The 13,296-nt window shown below is 41.5% G+C and overlaps 2 protein-coding genes across 3 annotated transcripts in view; one reads left to right on the forward strand and one right to left on the reverse strand.

Annotated features, from left to right (window-relative positions):
• CUNH4orf17 (chromosome unknown C4orf17 homolog) overlaps nucleotides 1–13,296 on the reverse strand; it is a 254,168-nt gene that overhangs the window by 64,686 nt on the left and 176,186 nt on the right. Inside the window, exon 1 of one of the 2 annotated variants that reach the window (XM_014589204.2) lies at nucleotides 11,770–11,936. The exons of the other annotated variant lie outside the window; for it this stretch is intronic. The gene's annotated coding sequence lies outside the window, so the exon portion shown is untranslated. Of the gene's footprint in view, nucleotides 1–11,769; nucleotides 11,937–13,296 lie in introns of those variants that run through there. 2 annotated transcript variants of the gene reach the window in all.
• ADH7 (alcohol dehydrogenase 7 (class IV), mu or sigma polypeptide) overlaps nucleotides 1,582–13,296 on the forward strand; it is a 19,607-nt gene continuing 7,892 nt past the window's right edge. Inside the window, exons 1-5 of the mRNA XM_014589203.2 lie at nucleotides 1,582–1,672; nucleotides 9,864–9,965; nucleotides 10,652–10,790; nucleotides 11,066–11,153; nucleotides 11,252–11,468. Of these exons, the coding sequence (XP_014444689.1) occupies nucleotides 1,655–1,672; nucleotides 9,864–9,965; nucleotides 10,652–10,790; nucleotides 11,066–11,153; nucleotides 11,252–11,468 (564 nt within the window). The 5' untranslated portion in view covers nucleotides 1,582–1,654. The remainder of the gene's footprint in view (nucleotides 1,673–9,863; nucleotides 9,966–10,651; nucleotides 10,791–11,065; nucleotides 11,154–11,251; nucleotides 11,469–13,296) is intronic.

Below are 13,296 nucleotides of genomic sequence, written 5' to 3' on the forward strand. Positions count from 1 at the left end.
AAAGTTTTGTTCCTATGTACCATCTAAAAAATAAGCTCTTACAAATTTCTTTTTCTGGGTTGGTAAGAGGCCAGTTTTATAGTCTGAACAGCTTTATCTGAAAACTTAGAAAACCTGCCTTATTGAGTCACTCAAGAGAAAACTCTCTCTTATGTGAAGTGAGATTACTTAGAGGTTTTAATGCACTGGTGTGTCTACCAATCACCACCGAAAATAAAATCTAGGTGGCTGGATGGTGACAGTGTAAAATGCGACATTCTGTGAGAAAGACCCACATGGGAGGGTGGTTCACATCCAGAGACCTCCCACAGTACAGCAGGCATACATGTGTCCATGTTCAGGCTGGCGGAAGTTGGGGGTGGGTCATGGCGTCAAGACCCCATTGGGGGGACCAGCAGTTAGCATAATGGCTATGTTGCTGGACTCCCATGTAGTTGAACATGGTTCAAGTCCCAGACCCAGTGGCTTAAAACTCATGCCGGGCGCGTGTGCGTGCATGCCCAAGATCCTGAGAGGAGAATGGAGGAGAAGGGATTGCGGCATAGCCATCCCCCTGGGCGGGGGTGATTTCTCACTTTCTGTCTCTCTGTCTCTCTGTCTGTCTTTCTGGAGAGTGCATGCACCCTATAGCAAAAACCTCTCCCCCCCAAAAAAAAAGAAAAACAAAAGACCCCACTGGGGGTACCATGTCTCTGTTTCTCTGTCTCCATCTTTTACTTATGAATAAATAAAATACAAAAATAAATAAAATCTTAGAGACTCTTCTATAAAAACAGTATATCCAAGCGGTTCTGGCACATTTGAATAGTGGTCTATGATAGATAAACAGCTTCTCTGAAGACCGAATAAGCACTCGCTAATGCAAATACAAGAGGCGGCATGCAGGTGTACTTTAATCCCGCTTCAGCCCTGGTGCTGGGCACTGTGTGCAGCACACAAACTACACAACCATCGGAGACAATTCCAAGATAATGGGGTTTGGAGTTAGATGATAATTTACGTTCGGGGACAAGAAGTTTGACTCAACATTCTATTCTCAAAATACCTAGAAACCACAGTCATCCATATCTATATTCTAGATACCGTGACTCCTCCTTGCCAGCCCTGACGGTCTGTTTCAATTTGTTGTTGTTGTTGTTGTTTTTTACATCTCCTTGGCCCTACTTTCATTTATATTTAATTTTGTTTTCCACAAAGTACATCCAGTCTTTGTAGATGAAGAGGAGTATGAATATAAATGTGCACACATCCCTGGGATCAGCTGCGCCTGGCAGGGCGGCTGGCACTTAGGAAGCACACAATACATTTTTTATGACCTGTGTTGAGTTGAATCGACCTGACCTATTTCATATCCTCCAAAATAAGTTGGATAAGAGTGCTTTCAGCCCCTTTCGGTCCATCTGATCACCCTGCTTTGTGAGAGCCCTATTCTTGCTCTGATCCTAACAGTAACTGTACTTCTTTCACAACTCGATCTGCAGAGGGTGGGGCTCATGGACTACAGGACAGTTGTTAAGGCTCTGAGTCATGTTGCCAAAGGCAGAACTTTTGAGCCAGACTATTTATTTGAGGGCACGAGATACTCTTATTTCCAGTAGAGGATCAGGCAGGAAGAGCCCCTGGTGTGAACACACGGAACCAAGAGAAAGACAAGATGGGCACTGCTGGAAAAGTAAGTGGAGCCTTTCTGTGTCCTCGTCAGGACAACCTGATAATGTGGGGTTGATTTTGAGAACTTTGCACAGCCTGGAATAATTAAATATGCAAGTATATTTCTTGAGGAATGAAATGCCTTTGAGCAGGCACACAAGGAGTGGAGAGGTGGGTAGAGCATTTCAGAGAATGTCAGTAGAAGCATGTTTAAATTGAAAACAGCATATGGAAGATTTTGCAATAAGATACTGGAGGAAAAGAGAAAAATGTGTTTATACTGGCACTATTAATAACTTAATTGCAGGATAGCTGGGAGTTCGCCATTGTAAGCAAAATGTTTCCATGAAGACATCCAATAATCTCAGGAGCATGCGCTGCACTTGACTCAGCAGCTCACCTGGGAGACAGAGGTCTCATACCCAGGTCTTGAGAAAATCGTTCCTGATGTTGACAATGGAAAATGCTAACTCTGGGATGCAGAGAGGACAACAAAGTAGTGATATTACATGTTTGAAGTTTAAGAATGCAGTTTTAATCAACATATGAGTTTTAAAAATTTGTGATAATAAGATTATGGTCTAGACAAAGTATGCTTGTTCTTTAAAAAACACCACTCAGCGGAATTGGTACTAACTTAGAAGTAACTGGCATATTTTCGATGTGTAAGTAGGTCAAGTATAGTTCCATGCTTGAAATGGGCCACCCCCCAGCACAGTGGTTAAGGGCCATGCATAGGGAGCTGAATCCCAAATGGGTGACTGTGATTTAAGTCCCAGCCCCAGTGGCTTGACAGACATGAGGGCACATGTATGTGTAAGCCTAAAATCCTGATGGGATGGAGAATTGGAGAAAGGATTGCAGGGTGACCATGCCCCATTGTGGATGTTTTCTCTCCCACTCTTTCTCTGGCAAGCACGCATGCTCTCCGATAAACCAACAACAATACGTGGGTACATAATCGCTGAGAGTGTTAAGTAGTGAGCCAGCCTTAGTGGTGTAGAGGTAGCACTGTGATTTGGATCCATGTGTAAAATCACAGGTTTGGATCTCGGGTCAACCTGTATACACCAGGTACACACACACGTGCCAGTGAGCCCAGCTGACTGAGGGTCATGGGTGGGGGGGAGGTTCAGTGCGAGGCCCTGGCAAGGGTACCTGTCTTTCTTGCCCTCTTTTTCTCTCTCTCTTTCTTTCTCTGAATGTGTGTATCTTCAGAAATATATTTTTTTAAAAAAGCACTAGATGCTTTTGTTTTTATTTAAATGGCTTGCATTTAGCCAACCTTAAATTTTTAGATTAATAAAAATGGCATTTGAAGTCTAGATAATGTAACAAGTGAGGAAGCCCTATAATGTTAGAATTTCAAATAGTTTTCTTTTTTTAAAGAGAGTTTTGCTACAGGACATGTGTGCTCACTAGAGAGACAGAAAGCGAGAAGTCACTCCCCAGGGAGGGGTTGGCCACACTACAATCCCTTCTTGTCCATTTTCTTCTTGTGATTTTGAGCATGCACACACACGCATCTGGCAAGAGTTTTAAGCTGCTAGGTCTGGAACTTAAACTCCAGTTGACTCCATGGGGGTCCAGCAACATAATCATTATGCCATCAATAATTTTCCTAGAATTGAATGGATCTGGAATGAAAGCATCCTACTTTGGGTCATAAATTAAGCCAAACTATGTTTCTTAGAAAATTAATTTTACACTGTAGAAGCTAGCAACTCTACCCATGGAAATGAATGAATCTTAGGATTGAAAGGAACCTTCGAAACTTACAACTGCGTCACCTAACAGATGTTTGAGGTCTTGTACGCTTTCAGTACTCTGAACATACCATCTCATTTTCTCCTGCACTGGGCAGTCTGCTGTTCATCTAGTAGGGATTCCTATATGTGCAACTTGATTCCTTTCCTTTCTTTTGCTGTTTTTAGGGCTGTCTCTTTATCTCCGACTTCTGGCAGTTTGACTATATTATACCTCAGCAAGGATTTTTTTTTTTTTTAGTTAAATTTATTTGCTTTCTTTGTGTTTCCTAAATCTAGATGTCCATCTCTTCCTAGATGTCAAGTTTTGGGGGTTTCGTTTGTTTGTTTTTGTTTTGTTTTTAATTATTTTATTGTGTTTATCATTATTATTATATTAATTTGCTACAGGACACATGTGCTCATCAGAGAGGGAGAGAGACAGAAAGCGAGCCATCAGGTCTGGGACTTGAACCATAGTCAGCAATGTGGGAGTCTAGTGCCCCAACTACTACACTACCTAAAGGCTCTGGGAAATTTTTTAGTATTATTTCATGATAGGTATTCTATATCTTTTCATATCTCTTCTCCTTTGGGAACTTCCATAATGCAAATGTTTGATTGCTTAATTCATAAGTCGCTTAGGCCTTCTTTATTTTATTTTATTTTCCCTTTCTTTTTGTCTATTTCAAAAGCTGTATCTTCAAATTCAGAGATTCCTTCTTCTGCTTGATCTAGCATGTTGATGCTCTCAAATATATTTTAAATTTCACCTATTAAATTCTTCATCTCCAGGACTACTATTCGTTTTTTTAAGAAGCCTCTCTGTTTAATTTCTCATTCATGCCATGGATTGTTTTCCTGGTTTTGAGGAATTGCCTATCTGAGTTATCTTGTAACTCATTAACTTTCCTTAAAATCATTATCTTGAGTGCCATTTCAGCATTTCTTGAATTTCCTCTTCTTTGGACTCTGCTACTAGATAATTCTTTTGTTCCTTTGTAGGAGTTATGTTTCCTTATTTTTTTTTCATAATTTTTCTTCTGTCCCTGCATTGATATCTTGGCATCTGGTGGTACAATCAACTCTTTCTAATTCTATGGAAAGACTTTCACAGGGAAGAACATTTTCCTGTAGATCTGCCCTATAGGAAGACCTGGGTAGTGTGCATGGATTTTGCTCTGGCTAGGTTCAGTCTCCGTATACTCAATCTTCTATTGGAATCTATGTCAGTGATGTCTTCAAGTGCATTTGTGACTGAATGACAGCATTTACAGATGCACTGGGGAAGTTTTGTTGGAGATGGGGGCATGGGGAGTGTAGAGCAGGTTCCTCTGATTCCAGATTGAGGGCACCCAGTGGTTTGAGCCCCACTAGCCAAGGAGGCATCTCCAGGAGCGGTGTTGTAGCAGGCGCCAAGTGTGAGGGTACTGGTAACCTCAGGCCTGGGTAGGGATGTGCAGGGCATGGACTATTGCTCTGGGAGTGAACTGCAGTCAATGGCAGCTGAAGCTCCCAGACTGGAGCTTCAGACCCTATGTGAGGCATGGACAGTGCTTATGGAGTTCTACTGACTCAGGGGGAGAATTATGGGTGGTGGCAGTAGAGTTGCCCAGGCGAGTGTTTTCTGACTCAGAGTGAGACGAGCAGGGTACACAGGGGCTCCACCAGTAAAGGGTATAGCGTCAGCCATGGTCATGGTGGCAGCAGGCATATGGCGAGGTGGCCAGTTTTCTCAGGCCCTACTTGTGCATGGGGAGGCCCTTCTAGTAGACATAGCCAGGTGGCAGTGGCATCTACCAACAGGCTGTGTCACTGGGCCCAGAGAGAGCACACAAGGGGTGTGGAGGCCACACCAAGCATTGGGGCAGGCCTACAGAAATCCCACCAGGGTGTGGCCACTGCTCTGCCATGACTCTGAGATCCATACAGCATGTAGAAGCTGCACTAGGTAAGCAGTTGGGGCTGTGGGGTTCCCATGGGGATGGTGCCACGCAGTTCACCCACTTTGACCATGTGAGTGTTTTTTTTTTTCTCTTTATAATTTTGTTTTAATGTTTACATTGAAAAAGTGAATTATGGGGTCAGCTGATGGCATAGTGGTGACGTTGCTGGACTCCCACATGGCTGACCATGGTTCAAGTCCTGGACCCAATGGCTTGAAACTCATGCTGGGCGTGAGTGCGTGCATGCCCAAGATCCCAGGAAGAGAAGGGATTGTGGCATTGACATCCCCCCAGGGGGTTATTTCTCACTTTCCCTTTCACTGTCTCTCTCTCTCCCCCTCTCCAGTGAGCACATGCGCCCTAAGGCAAAAACCTCTAAAAAAAAAGGGGGAAAAAAAAGAGGAAAGTAAAATACAATTGCATCAGCTTGCTAGGGCTGCCATATCAAAGTACCACAGACTGGGTGACTTAAACAACAGAAAATAAATTTCATTGTTGACTTGGAGGCTAAAATTCTGAGATCAAGATGATGGGGTGGTGGGTTCTTTTGTCTGAGGCCTCTGTCCTTAGTGCGTAGATGACCCTGTTTTCCCGTGCCTTCACATGGTCTTCATTTAGTGTCTCTGTGTCCTAAGCTATTCTTCTTATAAAGACAGGTCATACTGGAATAAGTTCTACTCTAATTTTTTCATTTTAATTAAATTACCTGTTAAAAGGCCCCATCTTGGGGCCAGCTCTAGATGGTGTAGTCGCTGGACTCCCACATGGCTAACTGTGTTTCAAGTCCTGGACCCGGTGGCTTGAAGCTTACTCTGGGCATGTGTGTACACATGCCCGAAATCCTGGGAGGAGAATGGAGGAGAAGGGACTGCAGCCTGGCCATTCCCTCTGGGATGATTTCTCATTTTCCCTCTCACTGTCTTTGTCCCTTTCTTTTTTCAGCAGCACATATACCCTAAGGCAAAAACCTCTTTTTTAAAAAAAGACCCCATCATCAAATATAGTCACTGAAGTACTGGAAGTTAGGACTTCACCATCTGAATTAAGGATGGGGGTGGTACACAAGTCAGCCTATAACAATGATCATTCTTGAAAGCTGGGAAAATAGAAAATAACCATCATCAGGGGCCAGCAGGTGGCATGGAGGTTAAGGCGCTGGACTCCCACATGGTCAACCGCAGTTTGATTCTCCAACCTAAGGGCTTGAAACTCACACTAGACCCCATGCGTACATGCCCAAAATCTCAAAAGGAGAATTTCTCCTTTTCCCTCTCATTGTCTCTTTCTGGAGAGTGTATGTGCCCCTTTAAAAAAAAAACATAATCACATATCTTCAAAGTACCACTGATCTCAATTTGCTTGTATTGCCCTCAATGTATTTTTCATCCACATTTTATATATATATATTTGGAGAGGTTTTTGCTATAGGGCGTGTGCGCTCACCAGAAACAGAGAGAGAGAAAGAGAGATAGAAAGTGAGAAATCACCCCCAGGGGGCATGGCCACGCTGCAATCCCTTCTCCTTCATTCTCCTCTCGGGATCTCGGGTGGGCACGCACGCACACGCGCCCGGTGTGAGTTTAAGCCACCGGGTCTGGGACTCGAACCACGGTTGACTACATGGGAGTTCAGCGACATAGCCATTATGCTAACTGCTGGTCCCATTATTTTACTCTATTTTTCTAATCAAATGTAAGCCTTTTTTCCAATTTTTTACAAAGAACTTATAAATATTTTTACATGTCTAACTCTAATTTATAGATTTATCACAATTTATTAATCATTCTATCATGTTTACATATTTCCCTTTATGAATGGTGCTGTGATGACCTCTAAAATATTGGGTCATTGGAAAAGTCATGATGTATTTTTCTATTTTTCTATGCAAAACTGTGTCATGACTTTTCCAATGACCCAATATATTGTTTTCTGAATTTAACATGTCCTTAAAGTTAGATTTAAAAAACTGGAATGAAAGGATGGAAATGTCTGAATATTCCCAAATATCCTGATACATACTGCAAATTGCTTTACAAAGGGGTTGACATGAATGAGATTGTCCATTATACCACCCTAGTGACAATACTGTATATTCTCATTAAGTAAAAAGTCACTGTGCATTTGATAGCGACATGTTATCATTATTATTTTTAAAAGGACTTTTTATGACTGAGAAGAACAAATACTTCACAATAATATGTTTATTAATCTTATTTTGCTCTATACCTTTCGCTTGTATCTCTTGGGGAATGAGTATGACATGTGAAGGGGCAGGTGTGGCAGAAATGGGGATTTTAATGCTTTTCTTGATTAAGTATTGTATACATCAAATGTGGTAACTTCTGGGCCACCTCCATAGTCTAGTGGTTAAGGGCGCTGTGTGGCCAATCACAGTTTGAATCCCAATCCCAGAGGTGTGAAAAACATACCAGATGTGCGAGTGCAACCATGTGCACCTAATCTCTAAGGTACCGAAATAAAGGAGAAAGGATTGCAACTTAACCATGGCCCATTGGGCAGTGCTTCCTTCCTCCCTTTCTCTCAGTCTCTTTCTCTGTCTCTTTAGCAAGTGCACTGCCTTTTAGCAATTTAAAAATAAAAAACAGTAACATTTACCATTTTAGTTCTAACTATTTTTCCCTTAGGACTTACTTGCTTTTAATTTGGAGAATTTACTTTTTCTCAGCACACACAATTTTATTCTTGGAAGCTCCATTGTTTCCTGTATGACTTTTTCCTATCATTCTTAAGTGTGGAAGTTCCACCATGCTTCTTATGATTAATATTTATATATTAATTTATGATAAAAGTTTGGTTTTTAAAATAAATCTTAATTATGACTCCAACTGGAATTTGTTTGGAAATGTGGTATGAGGATTCTGACCGCAACTCTGAATTGCTCTGACGCATTACATTTTTCTTAGCAAAGCAGAGGGTGAATATTCAATTGAGTTGTTAATGGCTTTCAGCACCCATCTGTTTCCAGTATAACATTTTTCATATTGACTCTTTGCAAAGGAACCTTTAAACCATGTAAAGAAGCACTCCAGGAATGTGGCATTAGTTGACAAATAAGATGAGGGATAATTCATTTTGCATCTGAATAAATGAATTGAAACGTTTCGTAGGAGTCCCAGATAGATTTGGGAGGGGGAAAGCAGGAATACTTTTCTTTTTGCTCCTTCTCAGAATTTGATAATATTAGAAAAATGATTTATCTTCCTTTTGGCTGGAACCGCCATCTTCCAGTAATTAACCAAAATGACGAACACAAAGGGAAAGAAGAGAGGCATCCGATATATATTCTCTAGCCCTTTTAGAAAACAAGGAGTTGTTCCTTTGGCGACATATATGTGAATCTACAAGAAAGGTGATATTGTAGACATCAAGGGAATGGGTACTGTTCAAAAAGGAATGCCCCACAAATGTCACCATGGCAAAACTGGAAGAGTCTACAATGTTACCCAGCATGCTGTTGGCACTGTAAACAAACAGGTTAAGGGCAAGATTCTTGCCAAGAGAATTAATGTGTATATTGAGCATATTAAGAGCAGATATAGCTTCTTAAAACATGTGAAGGAAAATGACCAGAAAAAGAAGGAAGCCAAAGAGAAAGGCCCCTGGGTTCAACTGAAGCACCAGCCGGCTCCACCCAGAGAAGCACACTTTGTGAGAACCAATGGAAAGGAGCCTGAGCTACTGGAACCTATTCCCTATGAATTCGTGGTGTGGTGGGTGTTAAAAATAAACTAATCTATGGTCTATAAAAATAAAAAGAAGAAAAATGATTTATTTGATTAAGTCTAGAAATACCAGTTTAATGACTAGTGGCTAATCACTGAGTTAGCTCCACACTTAATTTTCACTTCTTAAAATGAGAAACTCTAACTTGTCTAACTACTGAAACTTTAACCTGTCTAACAGTTGAGGCAAAAACTGGACCAAGTGCAAAAAGAGCTACAGAGGTGCAAGGACGCAAACTGTCACCCAGGCGCTCAGTCACAGTCGACGTACTTGAGGACATCACAGTTCCCTTCATCTCTTACCATACTGTCTAACTTCTCACCATTGCCTCGTGGTTATAGGAAACAATACTGGCTAAAATTCTTTCAGACAAATCGGCAGCATTTTCTGTTCTATATGTTTGTGAATAAATGATACACAGATGACAGATTTATTAATCTATTGCATTTGAAGTTTTAGCAAAACCTTGAATAATGCACAAACACTGGCAAATAAAAAAATGGGCTGAAAAAAGTGCACCTCAATTCTAGCCCAGCCCTGTACCACATGTCGTATCTGACCACAGAGCGATCCTCTAGTCCTGCAGCACTCCCTTCCTCGTACCTCAAACAAATGTGTGCACAAGATGATCTGCAAGGCTTATACTTCTAGTATTTGATGAAAATCATTCTAGGAAAATTAGACTATCATATATGATCTTATGCCCTTAGTTACGTTATTTGGGGAGACTTTGTAAAGGCATAATTAGAAATCATTTTAATGCTTGCCAATTTCTTAGGTTATCAAATGCAAAGCAGCTGTGCTGTGGGAACCAAATAAATCCTTCTCCATCGAGGAAATTGAAGTCGCCCCACCAAAGGCTAAAGAAGTTCGCATTAAAGTAAGAGCAAGCTTTGGAGTACATACACCTGCAGTGCCATTACACTGTCTGAGTTCATTACCTACTAAAAAAGAAAAAATAGTGATTTGTCCTATTAATGTTTTCATTGGTTGAATTTTTGACACAGTGGCTGTTAAAACATGCTTAATAATTCTGACTAAAACTTTTTTTTAATCTGGGATTTAGATTGTCTTGAGGTTATTTTTCCTAAAGAATGAAGACCCTTTGGTGGGGACACAAGTTGTTGAGTAGGCATTGCTGCAAATCTTTCTTTGACCTTCTGTTACCAGAGCACTGTAGTAACAGTAAGATTTGCTCCTCACTTACCTTGTATGCCATTCTCTCTTCCCTTGATTCAGAGAGATCTAGGAGGGCTTAGCTATCAAAATCTACTTGTGTGCCTGTCACCTGGTAACATCTACACTGCAGTTCCCTTACAAGGGCGTCAGTTTGCTACAAAGGCATCAAGATTCACACTAAGGACAGAGGCAGAAATATTATAAGTCCTTGGAAGAGAGGAATCTTGTCTGATGTTGATTTTAGGCTCAGAATCTTCTGAGAGTCAACACTATTATATCTGGTAATGAATAAAAACTACAATTTCTTCAAGAGCAAGTTAAATATTCTCCTGATTGCTAAATGACCAGACTTCCTGGTTGATGTGCTGTTCTTGTCTGTAAACACAGATTCTGGCCACAGGCATCTGTCGCACAGATGACCATGTGATAAAAGGAGCAATGGTGTCTAAGTTTCCAGTGATTGTGGGGCATGAGGCAACTGGGGTTGTGGAGAGCATTGGAGAAGGAGTCACTACGGTGAAACCAGGTATGCAGATATCAAGCCATAAGTTCCCAATAAGTAGGCTTTGATCATCCCACCAACAGAGCTAGCATGCACTAGGAATGATTAGAGAGAGCCTTAACACAATTTCGGGAGATACAAGGATATGAAGAGGACAGAGTATATTGAGTTATGGTTAAATTGGCAATGTTTCAACCTTTAGCAAGCAAACCTTAAAGTGCTAATAGACCTTAGAATACTTCTGAGAAAATGTTTGCACCGTTTATGAACTGCCTTTTAATTTGATGTGTTTCCTCTAGGAGACAAAGTCATCCCTCTCTTTCTGCCACAGTGTAGAGAATGCAATGCCTGCCGCAGCCCAAATGGCAACCTTTGTATTAGGAGCGAGTAGGTTTCACTTCTTTATATTTGAATGTCACTTAAGGTATCCCTGTGCTAATTGCTTAACTGGATTAACTAATATGTGTATTTGATGTACCAAACAGTGTCACCGGTCGTGGAGTGCTGGCCGATGGCACCACCAGATTTACATGCAAGGGCAAACCCGTCTATCACTTCATGAACACCAGTACATTTACTGAGTACACGGTGGTGGATGAATCTTCTGTTGCCAAGATTGACAACACAGCTCCTCCTGAGAAAGTCTGTCTGATTGGCTGTGGGTTTTCCACTGGATATGGGGCTGCTGTTAAAACAGCCAAGGTAAACACCAGACAGCTAACCTCTCCCTTTCTTTTTTAAATGATTTTCTTGGGGTCCTAAAGATTTTTCAAAAAGAATTCGAAAACATACCTCATGTTCAGGCTGTTTCTACACATTGCCAAACCAACCAGAAGAAAACATTTAAATTCAGATGCGAAATTTCATCTCTAAACAAGTGCAAGTAAAATTTCTAGATTTTAATTTCTTAACATCTGTCCTGGTTCAAATTCTAAAATTTATATTTGCACCTCAAAACTCATCTTTTTTCTTTCACAAAATAAGAATCAATGCTATTGTATACCTTTGATAGGGCTGCCACAGCAAAGTCCCGCAGGTAGGTGGCTTGAAAAACAGAAATGTATTGCTTCAAGGTCTAGAGACTAGAAGTCCAAAATCGGGGTGTCAGCAGGATGTGTTCCTTCAGAGGGCTGTGAGGGAAGGCTCTCTTCCAGGCCTCTCTCCCTGGCTTATAGATAAGCATCTCTTCCCTGCGGCTCTTGGCTACCAGACCAGTGCTCTCCCACTCCAAAGGTCAAGCTGATGGCCCAAAGCCCAGGTATACAACAATAAGGATTCGCCAATCATGTTAGCATACATTATCTAGCATGGCCCAGAGTCTCAGTTACATAGAGGTACTCCTATCAAGCAATATATTTCAACAACTCAAAAGTTATTTCCTAGGTTCTGGTCAAGAATCAGTCCTGAAGGGAACCAGTGGTTAGCGTAATGGCTATGTCGCTGGACTCCCACGTAGTCGACCGCGGTTCATATCCCGGACCCAGTGGCTTAAAACTCACGCCAGGTGCGTGTGCATGCATGCCCAAGATCCCGAGAGGAGAATGGAGAAGGGACTGTGGCATGGCCATCCCCCATGGGGGGTGATTTCTCACTTTCTGTCTCTCTGTCTCTCTCTGTCTGTTTGGAAAACATAAAGAAAAAACCTCACAAAAAAAAAAAAAAAAAAGAATCAGTCCTGAAGACCTCTGTCTTCAAAGGCAAAGTATAGATTTTTATTAACTAATGCTAATGGATCAGAGCATTGAAATAAAACAATAGTAAAAAGTAGAACTTTACTTTAAAATATTTTAAATGTCTATCATTGACATTTTTATTTCAAACTATGGTTATCTTCCACAATAAAGATAATGATGTAGGGAACCAGCAGTTAGCGTAATGGCTATGTCGCTGGACTCCCACGTAGTCGACCGCGGTTCGCGTCCTGGACCCGATGGCTTAAAACTCACGCCAGGCACGTGTGCGTGCGTGCCCAAGATCCCGAGAGGAGAATGGAGGAGAAGGGATTGCAGCGTGACCATCCCCCCTGGGGGGTGATTTCTCGCTTTCTGTCTCTATGTCTCTCTCTGTCTGTCTGGCGAGCGCACGCGCCCTACAGTGAAAATCTCTCCAAAAAAAAAAAAAAAAAGATAATGATGTAGACAGTTCATTACACATATTAATCTCTAGTTCCCATTCCTTAGAACAGGAAGATTGGGGAAAGGAGAAGATCCGGGAGGTGGAAGGTGTATTTGAATTTAACAGAGAGTGGGCCATGATCACATAAAGACTTAGAGGCAAGGTGACAAGAGGGACAAGAAACCACCACTTTACAGATAGGCAACTGACACCCAGTGAGAAGTCTTTAGTGGTACAATTCCTTAGAAAGATCACACTTCAGGGTTAACTGTAGTCTAAAGTTTGCAAGAGATTCAGTTAGGAAGGCTGGAGCCAGGGCGTGTGCTTAAAACCTAAATCTTGAACCTGAAATTCAACCACCAACCAAAAATTCCACCTCACATCTGAACAATAGAACTAGGAGATAAACTAGGGA

The sequence above is a fragment of the Tupaia chinensis genome, unplaced genomic scaffold, assembly GCF_000334495.1.
Source record: "Tupaia chinensis unplaced genomic scaffold, TupChi_1.0 Scaffold000340_1, whole genome shotgun sequence".
Classification (NCBI taxonomy): Eukaryota; Metazoa; Chordata; class Mammalia; order Scandentia; family Tupaiidae; genus Tupaia; species Tupaia belangeri.